The 17,624-nt window shown below is 39.4% G+C and overlaps 1 protein-coding gene across 1 annotated transcript in view; it reads left to right on the forward strand.

The window, feature by feature from the left end:
* Nucleotides 1–5,639: 5,639 nt before the first annotated feature.
* Nucleotides 5,640–17,624, forward strand: part of RFTN1 (raftlin, lipid raft linker 1) — a gene marked incomplete at its 3' end in the record, with an annotated part of 81,542 nt that continues 69,557 nt past the window's right edge. The window contains exon 1 of the mRNA XM_009703320.1: nucleotides 5,640–5,784. Coding sequence (XP_009701622.1) covers nucleotides 5,640–5,784 — 145 coding nt within the window. The remainder of the gene's footprint in view (nucleotides 5,785–17,624) is intronic.

A 17,624-nucleotide genomic window follows, 5' to 3' on the forward strand; every position in this document is an offset into this window, starting at 1 on the left:
TTTAAAATGTGTTAATGCAAGTAAGCTTGTTCTCACTAATTGTGCTTAAAAGCAAGCTAACAGTAGCATAATTTGTCTGTACAGCACATTTTCTTTGGAAGTCATTGTAAATATTAAAGTTAACCTGTTTCTATTTCAGGTGGTAGTGTGTTGCACTTACACGTGTATTAGAATATTCAGTCTAATGCTATATACTTGGCAGTTGTCTCCAATATTGTAAGTATTTAAAATAATAGTTTCAGAATTATTTTCAGTTCATCTCTGTAAGTAGTCATTGACACAGTGCTTTCCATAATATTGATATAGTTGAAATAAACTGTTTAACCAATGCATACTTAGTTGATGAACATCCCTTAAATTACTTAGTCTGGTAATCTATTCAGACTTCTGTTAGCCATGTGGTTCTGTTACGTTTCAGTGTAATTTTCATTATTATTCCTTGGAGATAAATTATTATGCAGTTCCATGAAAGGAGGGGCTGATACATCAGAAAATTAGCTCCATTTGTTCCCCCAAAAAACCACAAAGAGAAAATCAGTTAGAAGGCAAGTTTGTGTTTTGTTTGTTTTTTTTTTTTTTTTTTCTTCTCTTCTTTGTGCTCTTCCGCTGCTGAAAAAGAATCCTGGGACCTGAACCACTATTAACAGGAAAATAAGTTGTTAGCTACATGATACTATTTTATGCTTGTTGTTCTTCTTTGCTATTCAGAACTTGTTATATTTCATCTATCTTGAACACAAGCTAGTAAAGTGAGAAAGCAAACCCAAGCTGCAGAAGAGGTATTTTAACAAAACTTAGGCTCAGAAATCATGAGTTGAAAACTTGGCAGGTCTCTAAAAGAGCTATAAAAATTCCTGTATTTTATTCGAGATACACTCATTTTCATGGATCACAGAGGTGCTTAAAAATGGAAATACTGTTTCTTTTTTCTCTTGCCGAGTACAATTCGTTGTAATTTTTTGTTTTCATGGCAAAGGATGGTACCAGTTTCAATAAAACTTGCATTGGGAAGGAGTGTTCAGGGCAGGTCATTTGCAATGCTGGGGTAGGTTTCTGTCCTGTTCCTCCAGGTGCCCCCCCAGCTCCTCTATTCCTAAAATACATGACAAAGGGCAATAACTGGGAGGAGGAGCTGGCAGCAGTGGCAAGAGGCTTATTCTGTGGCTTGCAAGTTGGGCGTTTGCGTGGCATGTACAAATCCTGGATTAAATTTCTGAGCTTGGTTTGCAGAAGCAAGGTGCTCGTTTCCTCGCCAGTGGGGGCCTTTGCTGTCATTTCCAAGACAAACTTAGGAATTAATTGACTGTAGGCTTTGCTGTTGTTCTGCAACTCCTCACAGCTTCCATTTTTAGATGTTTTGCAAAATTAAAATGAGATACAGACTAAAAAAAACCCCAATCTGTTGTTAGATCTGAGTTTCAGTTCTGGTTTTATCATCACATGGCTGAACACAAGAACAATTTTAGAGATTATCAAGATCATAGACCACGTGTAAGATTAATTCACAATCTCAGTGAGTCTGTGGACAGAATTAGTTTTTCCAGCATGTGTAGCTAGAAGAGCCCATAGCTAAATCTTAATTTTACTGGTCAATATTCTTCATTATTTATTATTTTTTCTCTCACTCAAGGTATTTCTTGTAAATATGGAAATAGTGAGTTCATAATTTTTACATTAACAAAAAAGGAAAAGTTTGTCTTAGAACCTACTGAAGAACAAAAAATATTTGAAAATTTGGCAGTGGTTTTGAAGAGAATTGTTTTTTAATTTACTAAAAAGTGAATATTAGTGATAATATTTTGTTTTAATACTGAATACAAAAAGTAGAATTCACATACAGGTATTGAAAGTCAGGATAAATATATGTAGTACAGTAACTTTAAGCATCTCTCATAGCAAAACAATATACCTGCTGAAAAAGGGGATTGAAGTGGGTTTAGATTGCTTTGAATGCATCAATGATGAACATTTCTTACAGCACTCTTTGATAACTTCAGTATAGGAAATTATGAAGGTGACTAATGTCCTGTTGACAACTAGATTTGTAACTGAAAAGCAAGATGTTTTCAGACAAGGGTGGAAAGACTCTGAACTGCACTGACTTTGCTGCAATGGAAAGGAAGGAAGAGGGTAATAACTAATACTAAAAGTCTGTGGAAGGTTATAAAGCAAGCTGTCCCAGTAGGAACTTTGTGGGGTAACACTGAACAGAACTTGGTGATTCAGTGATTACTTGTCACACACACATCATCAATATCTTTGAGAAAACTTTAAGTATTCATACATCTCTGGGATTTTTTTAATAATTAGACTCCTGTATTAAAGTAGAAACTTTCTTAAGATTTATGTTCTACTGCGGCAGCACTTTCATCCTAATTACTGTGGAAAAGATTGTGATGTTGCGAAACTTATTTTTTCTACTGATACCTCATTTTTATTCAAGCAAAAACAGTCTTTTCCGTATGTGTGCTTTAGTAACATAAGTATAATTGTCTGTACTTAATGAAATGTGGGGAAGTATTTATCCTCAAGGATACTAACTGAAGTTTTAGCCAAGCAGCAGGAAGGTGAAAATCAGTCTTCTGGTAAGCAGTCACTCAGTGAATTAATACAAAAAAATACATGTTTTCAGTCCAGTCCCAAGTGGGCAGGTGTCTGCATACTGAATGACTTGTGGGTTTGCACTGTTTGCAGAGATCATTAATCACATGGGCAATGAGACTGGACCAGTTTTCTCAAAAGGGCCAAGGAAATGTTTGCTAGAGAAGCACAGGAGAGTGTCTGTGACTGCCACTGGAAAAGCAGGCTTGTATTTTCTAGCACTTTCACCCCAATTTAGGAAAGAATGCAAAACTCTGTGATGTGAAATACTGAGTCCCTAAGGCCTCCTTCTGCAGCCATCACTGTCTGAAGAGTCCTGTGGATTTCAGCCTCTTTGTAACTAAGGTTTGCAAGCACTGCGGCTTAATGACCTCTGAAATGGAATTTTTTTCCTTGTGAAATGCCGTGCTGTATACTTACGATGTATAAGAATTACTGGGCTGTTGCTGAAACAGGAAATTTGATACACTTGCTAACACTTACTGCTGTCTTAATTCCTCACTCTACAATATATAAAAGCACAAGCATAGTGCTAGGTGTGTTCCATTATTGTCCATGGAAATACACATGGCATCTTGTTAGGCACGTTAATATAGAATATACATTTATATATTAAAATAAATAATGCTTTAGACTTAAGCTAATCATATTGCTTGGGCAAAAGAAGGAAGCTGCTGTATATATGGAAAAAATAATCCTTTTCTTTACTTAATGGTAGTAGTTGTCATTACCAAAAAAAAAAAAAAGTAGAAAGTATGATTTTTGGAACAGAAAAACATCCTGAGGATTTTTAACCTTAAATGCTAAAAGAAAAAAAATAAGAATCCCAAAACCTAGGTTTAATTTATAGAAATTGTTAAAATAAAGTAGTTTTTACTTTTCTCTCAAAATAAGCAGGGGAAGGTTGTTTTCTGTTGGATGAATCCACCAAACACTTGAAGTTCAGGAACATGTATGACACATCATCTGTTTTTCTTGATGCTGCAGATCTCTCTAGCAGATTTTTTTTCTGCTTCCAGTTTCTGTGTGATCATATCTTTGCTATGGTCTTTTTTTAAAGTTTGATGTGTTGGTCAGTCCTGTTTTGATGTATTTATTAGTGATTTTGTAATAAGATGCAAGCGTGCACTTAGGGACACTGCAGATGATGTGAAGGTTGGTGGCATTGTTGAGCCTGGAAAGACTTCCAGCTCCTCCAGGGGTGCGGGAGAATGGGATGAGATTATTACGGAGTAGTAGAAATACAGAGGAATAGAGCAAAGTTATGGGAGATGAGTTGGAAACTCCTCAGTTAGCTATCTTGGATGAAAATAAAGAGAAATGGGTTCTTTGTCCACTGGGAAGCTGATGGTAAACTGTGATTTGATACAGCTGTGAATGATAACTTTAGGTGCAGTAGGCATGTTATTTGCAGTAGAGACAGGGAAGCATCAATGTTATTTTAATAGGCCTTGTTAAGATCTCATTTTGAGCATATGGTCATCTGTGTTCACATAGAGAAATGAAAACGAGAGCGATGCGAATGAGAGTGAGTGGGGTGATGAAGGGAGGAGAAATCCTATCTTGTCAATGGCAGGAAAGGACTTGATCACATTTATCCTAGCAAAATACGGGAAGGGATTTGGTAACTATTCATAAAAATTATTTCACAAGGAAATATGAGGGAGGGACAAAAATTATAAAAGTTAAAGCACAATGTAAGTATAAATAATTTTCTACAAGTGGATTCCAAATACATTGGGGCTGGAAATTTGACTAGCTTTAACCGTTTGGGGGATGGAGCTGTGGTATAAGCTTACAGCCACCTCTTTGAATGAAGACAGGGCACCTGAACTAGTTTTTCATTCTCTGCTTTAGGTTTATTAACTGTCAAGGTAAAGGTGGCCCTAGCCTGTGATTGAAGTTTTTCAGGTGCTCGTTGCTATCGGTCAGAGGTTGCAGGGCGGCTGAAACACCGATCGTTGTGATGCTTCATGTAGCGCATTTACACTGAATGGATCCCGTGCCCTGAAGTGTCTGGGGTGGCCTGCGGGAGCCCCTCTTTGTCACTGAGTGTTTATTCTGCATTTCCCTCCCCATCCCCAAAGCATGGGTTTCTCCATGTAGGCAGACGTAGGATGTTAGGTAGGTTGTGATGAAAAACCTCAGTTGCCTAGCTGATGTGTCTTTATCTTTTCACACTCACAGCTCATTGAAATAATCTGCCTCAGTCCAACCAGCGTTGTTGAGGAGAAGTGAGAGGATTTGGATCATCTGAGTATTTTCACTAAGCAATTCTTCCATTCTTTCATGCTTAGATGAGCTGTAAGGTGCAGGATATTGAGAAACATTTACTGTGTAGCAGAAATGGTTATTAGGAGTAATCCTTTAAAATGTTGTGAACTGGCAGCTTATAAAGAACTAGATTTATCTAGTCCAGTTCTGTGGTCATGTGCCTCTTCTGGTTTGAAGATGGCTTCTATAAAGTGCCATTATTTCCTGTGGTTTACCTGAAAAAATGAGGTGGAAGGAAGTGAGGTGTTTTTCTAAATGCTGGTAGTTCTCTGCAAATGTGCTTCTTCCATTGAATTATGAGTCTATATATTAATTTGAATGTTACAGAGATCTGTGTGAAAGATAATACTATCTGCTCTCATAGTAACTGCATGTATAGAAATTGTTATTAAGTTGTCGACCCTTATATTAGCAAGTTATTTTGCATTTTCAGCCACTTTCTATAATGGAATATGTGTCTTCCAGAGTATACTATTGAATACATTTGAAAGATGCAAAATACATGCATTAAACTGTTGATATTCCAATAAAATAACAGCGTGTCTGAGGGTTGATAAAAGTAGTATATACTTCAGTTACTGTCTGACCGTTTATTTAATTATACTGTTTCAGATAGTTTCTCGGTAGCTTGTATTTAAAAACTAAAAATCACCATAACGTAGTAGTGTCGTGCATGAAACTGGAAATAAAAAAAACCAAATGAAAGGTGTTCATGCATGTTCACTTTTCCCTTTCCCTGCCTCTTTGTATCAGGAGCTGCTGAAATGGGTTGTGGATTGAACAAACTAGAGAAGCATGATGAAAAACGACCTGGTAATATCTACTCAACTTTGAAGAGACCCCAGGTAGAAACCAAGATAGATGTTTGCTATGAATATCGATTCCTGGACTTCACGACACTAAGTGAAAGTAAGTACACAATATCTTTAAGTTAATTTGAATCAGAAAAAAAAACCAAGCCTGTTAATTGCTATATAATGTTTTTTGAATAGTAGTTAATTTTTAAAACGTCTTTTGTTACTTTAAGTAAATGCCTCTTCATACATACATATATATATATATATAAAATGCGTCCTCAGTCATAATGCTTACATGCAGACATCTTACTGAGAATTATCTGATAAATTTTAACCTTAGGGCTAGTTGTAGGTTTTCAGATTTTAGGTTCTTTTACTCCCTCACATTTTTTTTTTTAAACTCTTAATATGGATGTTTGTTTCCTTAATTTGCCTTTTATATAAGTTTCACACGGTAAAGCAATTCAGGTCTCCCAGGTTATGTACTTTACTGTACTTTACTGCTCTTTTTTCTTCCTTGCCTTCTGCTCCCTGTGCTCCCTCAGTAGTATTTTGAGCGGCTGAAGTTAGCATTTTCAGTTTTGCTAACTTCCCCTAAATAACTCTCATGCGGTTACAGATACTTACAGGTGCACCCCTGTGGGTGGAAACAGGATAGTGGGAGACACTGAAGATCTAAAACATCAAAGGGGTGAAGGTCCAGTCTCATGCAGTTTTTACCTTGGGTTTTTTTTCTGTCTGAAATAGTCTTACTTTAATTCACATGACAATCAACAGATACTCCATTTCTTTCCTTCCTGATTGACATCAAGCTTCTCTGCCAGTATTGCTCACACCATTGCCTGTGCCCTCTTTCACTTCAAAATTAGCCTGTTCTACAAGCAATTACTCCTCACACCATTTGGAAATCTGAAGCTTGAGCAGAAGGCTGGGACCTGCTTCTTGCTATATATAAAACAGCACATTACCAAAATCTGTTATAGCTAGCTGGCAGGATGCCAGGTAGAACCTCTTTGCTTTTGCCATGCAGCGTGCTGCTGCTTCTCTTGTTTTGTGAGTCAGGTCAAAGGAAAAGCCAAAGCGGTATGTCTCTCACTGTGTGAGACCAAGAGCTGCTGGTGTGTTGCTTGGTGTGACACCTCTAGTGCAGTTCAGTATGTTCAGCCCAGAGTAATGTGAATTTGTTGTTTTTTAAAACTTGCTGCAAGTGAACTTGAATTTGGGAAAAGGTGGAGGTTTGGAATAGGTGGTTGGACAGGAGCGTGCTTTTGTAGGCAATGCGGGAGCTGAGAAATTTTGTCTTTGCAGACTTTTCTTGGTGCCTGCCTCCCACACTCATGGGTTCTTATGTTTTTTGTTACACTAATTGGGATGCACTGCAGTTATTGAGAACACCAAACAAATCTGAGAGGAATTTTTTTCATGTTTATGTATTGCTGCTGTTTCTATGTCTATGTATTTTTATTTCAAAGTGAACTGTTTATGTCCTTTGATAGTTTGACAACTTTTACTGAGATGCACTGCAAGTTGTGTCATTAGTGAAAATGAATTAATATTGAAGACACGCTTCTATGGGCTTTTCTGGGATGCTCATCACTGTTCTGTCTGATTGGCTCACAGGCTTTAGCCTGTGCATTCTCCTGATACCTCATGAAGTCTCATCTTTGTCACTGTAGGGAGGAAGAGTTGTTACATGCGATAGCAATGTGACTTGCCTCAGGCAGAGAGGATGTCTGGCACAGAGCAAAAAATTAAACCCAGACTTTCCAAGTCTGCTTTACAACAAACCTATCCATTTAATCAGACTTATACGTTTTTCTTACTCATCATAGATTGTTTTATTATGATTTTAGGAGGCATGGTTTTAAAGAGACTGTAAGTAGAAGTACTTCTATCAAATTCTTTGGCTCGCCAAAGAGTGTAAGCTCTCCAATTCCCACTGAGTTCTGCTTTGGCATGTTGTATCCCCATCACTCCAGTTTCTGAAGATGCCAGTGGATAGGCAGATGAGGAAGGGATGGAGCTGTTGTTCCTGCTCTTTTTCCTCAGTATCACCCACGACTGCGTGCTTTCAGGATTGGCAAGACAACAGCTTGTGGTTATGCAGCTCCCTCCCTATTCACATCATTGGCTGTATGAAGGCTCACGTCGTGCTACGTAGTGCTACAACATCCCAGGTTTTTCTCAATGGTGACAGCATCACTTGTTCATTTATATTTTTTCTCAGAAATAACCTCTGCAGATAACCGGAGTTAATGATGAGTGTTTCACCTATGTCTGTGTGGATTCAGACACTTGTAAAAATGAAATGCTCACAGCTGTGTAAAAAGAACATTTGGATTGTGAAGTATGTCTTCTGTGAATCTACTTTAGCCCTTTCAGTGTGTACATATATCCTGACATCATTTTTTCCACAGACTTTCTGCTTCATTAGATTTTTAGAATAAGCCATGCTAAATTATGAGTGGCTGCAGAGTATTTTATTGTATCCTTATTCTAGGCCTTATTTACAACACTAGTGAGCCTGGCTCTGAAGACAGGTACTTATTTTTCTCTGGGGCTCTTCTATAATGTTTACTGCTCTGATAACTGTATCTCTCACAAACATTTAATCTTAATGGTGAGAAGGATGTGATTATCTCCATGTTGCAAGTGGGAGCTAATACACAGATTACTGCCAGTTGTTTTCCAAGTCCTTAGCATTTCTTCATGTATTCCAAAAGCAGCTATCGTTGACATTAGACACAAAGGTGGATGCTGGTCATATTTGCAGTTTGGAATTGCGTGTATTCTCAAATCTGATACCCAGCTACTTAGAGATCGCTTCCAGAATGTGGTATATGTTTTAACTGCAGTTTTACAGGCAGCTAGGTGGACATAAGTTTTCTGCAACTATATGTGGGGAGATACTGCTCCCCTCTCTCGCCTCCTGTCAGCTCTGTGAATTGATTTAACTCATGGATCTGGCAGAAGGCTATGCAGTCTTTTTGTTTGGTTATCCTCTGCCAGATCAGTGTCTTGTAGAGGGGTCTGGAGAATACTGGAGCTGGTAGAAGTGGTGGGAGTATGCAGTCAGGAAAAGAAGTAGGACCTTCTTTAAATCAGCTCACACTGTTGTGAACTCATTCCCTTAGCATCACTCTGTTGAAAACAGGGATAAAATACTGTCCTGCTGGTCATTTCTCTGCTATGTTAGCCAGAAACTTAACTTTGCTTGCTCACTGTCTTTGGTTACTGTTTAACTTCTGACATACACAGCTGAAGGAATGTAAGGAAATGTGCTCCTTTATTGTACGTTTTTATTCTCTTCTGAACTTGAGCCTTGCTCTGCACTGATGCAGACGTCCAGTGGAGAATAAGGTTTGATGACTTATTTAAGTCCTGTGTAAATAATGCATAGATGCAAGAGACAGAATTAAGGTTGCAAATACGAACTACATTTTTACATTTCCCAGTGTTACAGGGTTGATGTACTTGGAAGTAAAATGTCTAGAGAAGGATTTCCCAAGCTTTCAAGGAAAGCAGGCTACGAAGAACCCATCAGTTTCCATTGTGTGCCACAACACTGATAATCTGCATGGTGCTTCAGAATTCAAATGGTTGGATTTGCCACTGTCCTTTACTTCTTGAACAAGTGGGATAATTGGTAGTAGCAAAAGGTTATCATCTAGTGTAGACTGGCACTTGAGGAATAAGAAACACTTTGCTAAGACATTTCAAAACCTTCAGGTGGGTATGCTCATTTTGAGTTGTTGGCTTTATAATGTCTGCTTATGAGCCTTACCTTTCTTGTTTCTGCCAAGGTGGCCTCTTCCAAGAAATCACAGTCTGTCTTCAGGGTTGCCCTTGACAGTGTCATCCTGTGCCCTATTCTGTAGTCATCTGTACTGTCCAAAGCTTGCGGGCTGCTGCTCTCCCTCAGGTGAAATCACACCAGATTTCACCCTAATTAAATTGCAATGATTTTATCATATTTTTACTTGTCAAGAAGACATTAATAGGTTTGTAAACTGGGTGGTTTATTGCTGGGTCAGCAAAATGCCAGAGGAGGTGCAGAGGAAGAGCAGAATCTTTCTCCTGTTGGCAGTAGTGAGCTGTAACATGTAGCTTCATTTTTGGTGTGCTGTGCTCATCCAGGTCCTGACCTCTACCCACCTCATGGTCATCTTATAAGGCTTATTCTTTCACTGAGTCAGGCTCATCTGTCACTGTACAGTCCAGTCCTGTCGTCTCCATCTTCAGCTAGTTTCTTCTGACAGGTTTCGACTCCCAGTCATTTCTTCTCCTGCTCCCCCAAGCCATTCTGTCTTGGAGACCCTCCACTCCCAACGGCGGCACGCAATGGGTGCAGGTAATGCCTTGGAGAGGGTCTACACTTTAACAACTTACTCTTGATAGCTTTATCTGCTGTTTGAATGCTCTTCTAGCTCTCTGCTGGCTAATCCTCCCTTCAGAGTTGCTCGGTTGGTTGTCTTCTCACTGACTTTGAGACAACACTAATGCTAAGTAGCAATGATTGAATTTTATAACAATGAAAAATTTGAGAAAAGTGAAAGACAGTAGCATTAATCTAGTGGTGTGGCAAACCTTTTGCTACAAAGCCTCAAGAGAAAAATTAGGGTCTATGTGCATATACAGGCCTTTACTGGAAAAAAAAAAAACCCAAAACATTGTATCACGTGCCCAAAGGTAAAAAAATGTTGTTTATTTTACATGTCTATCTGTGTAAATAAAAGGAGCTGAATAATGATCATCTTGTACCGCTCTTATCTCCCGGTTTTATTGGAAATAAGAGGTCAATGGTGAGTGAACCTGAGGAGGACATGAGCTGACAAATGGAATAGCCTTAATTTAAAGTAATCATGCTTTCAACAGTGACGCTGTGAGGCAAGCTGTTTTGTCTTATTTGAAAGAGAAATATTGCAATAATCTGCATTCCTTCCCTGCTCTTATCTGATCTACTTATTTTGGAAAACTTCACTTGCAATGACAGGTCGTACAGAAACTGAGCTCTCCCTCTTCTTCATCCTTTATTTCTTTTTTTCCATCTCTTTTCAGTTATGATGACCTTCTGAGAGAAACGGGGAATCTGATAGTTACTTTTCTCTTCCCTTCTCCTCAGCATAGCGTAGAGGGTTTTTTGGTATTTAGGGGATTTTTTTTTTTTTGGTACTGACTTGATTGGATTTTTTTTGCTTTGCTTTGCATTCCTATAGTAAATCATTGGTCTGATGAGTTACGACAGGTTTTGGCCTTGAATAAAGTTGGCATGAAACATATGCTAACCATGTGATGAGAATGAGATGGGGGTATAAATTTTTTTAAATGGGGAAAAGCTATACTCTGAACAAGTCATTTGTGCTATAAAACCACTAAAATCCAGATGTTTTGACTGACAGAATGAAAAATAGCAATACAATGTGAATACTTCACATGTCCCAAAGAAGTTCTTAAGTTATAATGCGAATACAAAGGCATATGGTTTTTATCCTTATTGTCAAGAATTTGTCTCTTTAGTAAAAAAAATCAAAATGAATAAAATTATTTAAAAAATAAGGTTATTAGTTACATTCCAACATTTCCATCCTGTTTTTTGCTTGAGTGTTGTGTTGTTGTCTAAGGACATGTATTTTACCAGGACAACACTCCTAGTATAACGAATTTACTACACACATAAAACCTTCTGATTTGAGGCATTTAAAAAAATACATGTGTGTATATATATTTATACATATGTATATATATATATATAAAATTTGAAAGTGTGTCTGTCTTTCAGGTTCTGACAAGCTTCTGGATACTATACGATAATGTTTTGGAACCAGTTATACTACTCAAAAAACATTTATGTACAGTCTTATTACAACTGCTATGGCTGGGCTTCTGTTTATTTTTATAGCTTTTTTTCTAATACAAGACACAACTAATGTGTTAATGAACCTTTATAAAACATATAATTATTATATTACAATCAATAGTTAAAGAAACATTTCAGTATGGACATAGTCTTAGTTTGGGATTAAATTTCAGTTGTGTGTAGGCTTAAATTAATAAAACCCCCTCGGTTTTCCCCTCAGAGCGTGGAAGGAAGTAGTCTAATTGGAACTTGGAAGTGTCATGTACTGGAAATTGTGTGAGTTGAGGATAGAGAAGGCATTTTTCCTATAGAATATGTATGCATTTTTTATCAGGAAATTCTGTTTGCTACTGAACATAATATTTGTTGTTGACTTCAGTGCTTACTGTCTCTTCCTATCAGTAATTTTTATATTACATTAAGCAGTTATTTGTGGCTGGCTTCTGCTTTCTGTTTCTCTTCACCATTCACTTTAAAAAAAAAAAAAAAAAAATCAAAACCAAACAAAACCCCCCTACTTCTCCCGAGCAAGTGGCTGTACATCTGAAAAAGGAACAAACCCTGCAACCCTGCGTGCGCAGGTGTTATTATTTGATTTAAGAGTAGTAAAAGCAATTGTTTCCCCATTGGTGAAGTTATTTAATTTCCTGTTTTCATTTCTGTAAGTAAAAGAACATAAATGAAATTAGCATTAGAGTTTGTATTTCAAGTTGACCACGTCTGTTACCACCATTTTGTCCTCAGGTGTAATGAAATAAAATTAGCATGGCAAAATATCGTTAGGTTATTAATGCGATGTGATAGCTTGAACCAGGCTGTGTACAGACCGCCTACAACAGACTAAAACATTGCTTCAGAGGAGATTAATGTGTAACGGGTTCAGAGCAGTAAGACGATGAGCAGAAGAGACCAATGGATTACTTCTGTGTAGCCCAGATTCTGCTAATGCTTCCTCTTCATCTAAGCTTTGTCCACGTGCACATCCCATTCTACTTAGTTTGATTATATTCACATGATAAAAAGAATCGCCATAAGGTGCTTGCTGGATCTGGGCTTCAGTCCTCCCTATTAGCACAAACATGAAGAAATGAAATTTTTTGGCTTCTCTTGGTATTCTGTTTCAAGTGAATTACAGTCTGTAGTAATATGTGATCCTTCAGGACTTCCCACTGTAAGTCACAGCAAAATGAAATGTTCATGCTGTAACAGTTTATAAAACTTACTTGTGTGTCTTGGGAAACTTGCAATTTGACATAAAAGGAGCATTCCATATGTTAGTAGTTTAATAAATGCAATAAATTACATCATAAATGTAATTGCTTTAAGGAATTGTTAGGAATAATTTGAACTTCTTTACTATGGTCTCCTCTTTAATAAGAATGCATAACTCGAGTGAAATCTGTTAGACATATTCTAGTTTCTAAATACAAGCTTTACTTTCCATAATTATTATATCTAGATCCTTGTTATGGTAGACTGTATGCACACAGTCTTTTTTCTATATATAAGCATATCTGTATCTGTACATCAATAATATGTGTAATACATACACCCATGTATGTATTGTATGTGCATTTAGATTATTGAGGGAGTAATTTATGAGGATATAAACATTCAGTCTTTTACGTTTTGCTTTATGGTTACACGTAATTCTACTACAACAGAAAGTACAAAGAGCTTTATCTAGAGTCCTGTGATGACTGTGACATAACTGGCAATACGCCCTGGGCAGTCTAGTGCTCTGGCGGCTAAATCATGCCCTTCAAAGCACCCTTCTCACTGCATCTAAAGCAAGAAGCTGGTCAATATTATGAATTAAATTTCCTAGCCTGTATCTTAACAGTTATATACCTGCAAAAAAGCTGTACCTTTCACATACTTTCAAATGGGGAAAAAAAAAATTGCTGGTATCGCTTGTCTCCTCAAGATCCAGCTGAACTGTGGCACTGCTATTCTGTGTTAAAATAATAGATTACAGGCTAGATGAAAGCTTAGATACAATATGGTATGTGTATTAGAAGTCTCAAATATGTTAAAGAGCACTTGTATAGTGCATTTTGGAACTGTATTTTCAACTTGTGATTTGAAACATATTTTTTTTTTTCAGATGCTTTTATGGAATCTCACCCCAAATACACCTAGTGATGTAATAGTCACTTTTTCTACATGGATTCTGCATATGTAGTGGGGCAATGGGTGTATGCCAATGAAAAATGGACTAGAGAGGGAAGGAACATCTGCAGGACGTTTTCTGTTTATGTATGTTCCACATCATGGAAAAAAAATGAGTGCTGCAGTAGTCATGTTTGTGTTAGCTTTCCTAGTCTGTACTCATTCTTAGACTGAAGAATGGGTAGCTATAATACTCCGTTCTTACCATGCAGTCATTGATTGTATCTACTGAGTTAGCTGAAGCTTCTTCTTAAATGTAGTTACTGAATTCTTACAAGAGTTGCATACTGTACATCACACATACATGACTGTTGTCATTCACTCACATCATGGAAAAATAGTTACAGATCTGTCTAAAGACAGGTCTGAACTTCCAAGAAACTTTTTCTTTCTATCAGCAACTCGGGAATTGCACATGATCTTTCTGAGTGGCCCGGTCTTTCTTTTTGCTTCTGGCTTTGTACATTTTTCCAGTCTCCATGTGGTTTTCATCCTCCTGATGCTGTTCAGGAGCCAAGGAGATGGACTTGGCAGTCTGCAAGGCCGGTAGATAGGCATTTCTGATGGAATGGTGAAATTCTTCAAGCCACAGGGGCCCAATCCTGTTTTCTCAGAAATAAAACTTTCCGTGTGTTTGACTGGAACAGGAGATCACACAGTGGCTTGTAACTTTGAATAATAAATGCCTCAGCATTTTATTATGGGAGAGAAGTGATCAGGAGTCATCTCTGTAGTAATCTGCTTAGTTTTTTTATGACGTGTTACTACAAATTCCATGACGTCAGCCAGATAAAAGATGATATGCAAAATCTATGCAATATTTTAATTTTAATGGAGTTCTTAATCATTTACTTTGTAAATAAGTAGTGTTGTTTGGGTAAAATCTCATGCAAATGAAAGGTTTAGAATTGGTTAATCCTGAGTGGAGCATATCCCCTTTGAGAGAAAGCAGAAGTTGTTGGTGTCAGCGGCTCTTGACTGTGAGAAGTTGCTTTTCTTAATCATACTGAGAAGAAAACGCTGAGTAGAGGTACCTTGATTGTGTGAGATTTTTTTCTGTTTACATTTATAGTTCTGATCTTCCTGTATGAAGAGTGAAGAGTCTCTGTTGTGATGGAAACAGTGTGAACATTTAGGTATTTCACATAACCTGTAACAACCTATAACCAAGTATCTTGGGTCAGACCCAAGGGTGCACATAGCGAAGTACTGGTCGGTATCGGGCTGTGCGTATCTTAAGCCAGGAGCGTGGTGGAAGAGGAGTGGACAGCCAGGTTGGAGCAGTTGCTGCTGGGGAGTTTACACTGCATTAAATGCATTTTGAGAGTTTTACTTTGACCAAAAGTTAGTGTCCTTCTGCACACTGAACATCCCACTGGATGTGTTTCAAAGCAGCCTGAAGGAAAAGTATCTGAAAAATGCTTCTGACTCACAAACCCTTCTTGGGGCTACTCTAGGAGAGGACATTTTGTCCCAATGTCTGTCTCGTGCAGATGACTGTAGCTTGTCATTGCTTCTGCCAGAGACACTTGTAAAGAGGTTTCACAGGCAGAAACAAGTCCAATTTCTGTTCTACTTCTGTTCTGGGTTTGTTTTCTGTTCCTACTTTTTCATACGTACTGCCATTGCATCTACTGCCTGACAGCTTCTCCTGACTTTTTTGCCAGTGTCAAAATCAGCGAGCGTCCCCCTGCAGCTGTCGCAGCTACTGTGTGGGCGCACTCCAGATGAGCTGAATCCCTCCTGCTCCCTCCCTACTTTTGTCTGAGGAGGAAGACATGGACTGTGCTTTACTTTCTTGAGTTTTCATTTGTCTGTGCTCTGCCCTACGTCCCCTGGAGGGTACAATGGGTGTGGGATACAGCGTTGGACTGGTAGGGTTGGTTGCCTCTCTGCACTGAGGATGGTGTGGTGGGTCAGAACTTGCTGTTTTTACAAGCTGCCCCTGTGACTTTGCCATCACTGGATGAAATTTTGGGAGTCCAAACCTGCTCTCACAGGTGTGGCTATTGACCTCTGGAGTCCCATCATTGCAGTACCTATTGGTCAGCAGCTAACCAGTTTGGGGAGGGAGAGCAAATTTGCAGTGGGCGAAGTCATGATTAAGGTTTGCAATGCGATCCTCCAAACACTGTTCCAAACGTTGCCTTTGCAGAGAGGCACAGGAGAGCGGCATGTCTGGAAGCGAGGAGATTCACTCTTCCTGGTGGCATTTGACCCTTTATCCCTTTTAGGTGGGCATAGTTACTTTGTCTCTTCCCTGACTCTCAATGCCCGTTTTGACTTTTTCTTCCTCTTGGCAGATGCCTTTGGATGCTGACTCAATGGCCCTAACAGAAACCTAACAGACTTAGGACTGAGTTGTTTGCTAAGGAAAAGCATAGCTAAACAGTAGCAGCAGCACGCCATGCAGGAAAAGGGAGGGGTGAGGGTGAATCTTGTGCCCTGCTGTACTGAGAAGTGACAAAGGAGGGAGAACTGACAAAGGGAAGAGTGATAAAGCCTGTCCTTCTGCTCCCCTGGCTTGGAGAGGAGAGACTTTTAAGGACAAGGAAGGGAGGTAGTACAGGCTGATTAAGTCTTGCAGCATGGAGATCAGCTCTCCCCTATTCTCAACACAGAAACATGCATCTCTCCCTGGGAAGCATCTGTTCCTTCCTTGCTTTCCTTTTAGCTTGCAGAGGAAATGGCCTGCCAGTCCTGTTCCTAGGCTTTTGGCTGAAACACCCCATTCAGAGCAGGACCGTGCCCTGTCAGCTGCTTGATAGGCTGTCAGCACTCAGCTGACATGTCAGCTCATATGAAGCTCCAAAGGGTCTTCATAGCCAGAATCCTTCAATCCTAGAAACTGCCTCCACGCTCTTTCCCACAGAAAATGCAGCAATCAAGATGTCTGTCAGCCTTGTGATGAGCTATAACATCCCTAGCCCAGGCTTCCTGCCATAGCTTTCCTGCTGCTGCACCCCAGAAAACATAGGCGCTTTAGGCTCCTCTGCTGAAAAGTGGAGTGGAAGGCACAGCTGCAGCTAAACAGCAACGGATCAGGAAAAGAGTTCAAGCAACACCTTTGCCAACTTTATTCTCAGAGCAGACTGACATGGCCCAAACATTATATGGAAGTGAAAAGCAAAGGAGGGAAAGTGGGATTTTGGAACTTCTGGAGGAGGCACAAAGACAGGGAAAAAGGCTGATGGGACGCTGGTATGGCCTGCACCAGAAACATTCAATTGTGGACCAGCATGTCCAGAGGATTAACTGGAGCAAAAACTAAACAGCAGAGCCCAGCTTGGGCATCTGGCACTGCACCTACGGTCATGGGGAGAACATGAGAGGTATGCACCCTGTCTGCAGGCTGCATGCTGAAATGGGGATGAAAAGCAAGTCTGTACCCAACATCCTTCCATTGAACAACACCCCCCTGCCCCAGCTCCCCCAGTACAAAATGACTCGTCCGTCCCGTGGGCTGTGCAGAGGATGACACACACAGCTGAGAGGAGTCCTGGGAGCAGGATGATGTTACTGCTGCTGCTGCTCCCCTAAGGAAGGATGTGACTTTGCATGAGGGCACAAAGGAGGAGCACTGCCCTGACGGCCTCTGCCACCTATTGCTATGGCTTCCAGAGAGGTAGAACCACCGTGGCCTGGACCCATGCTGTTGTAGATCATGGGCGCAGAGACCCCAGACATTGTGTGTAGTACCATTGTTGTGATGTCTGCTGCTGTGTTCGGACAGGGAAGGGGCTTCACAGCATCATCTCTCTGTGTCTGGAAGCCTAAGAGGTCTGTGTTAGTGTGACGCTTTGTATGCTCTGCTCACTTTGCTGCCAGGATGGACGTGGGCACTCATGCGTGGTGGGAAGAGGAGACAAGGTCTTCAGAAAGGAGGAGGCATCAAGAGAAAGTAGAACAGATAAAATAGGGAA

This window comes from Cariama cristata, unplaced genomic scaffold, assembly GCF_000690535.1.
Source record: "Cariama cristata isolate BGI_N322 unplaced genomic scaffold, ASM69053v1 scaffold6327, whole genome shotgun sequence".
NCBI lineage: Eukaryota > Metazoa > Chordata > Aves > Cariamiformes > Cariamidae > Cariama > Cariama cristata.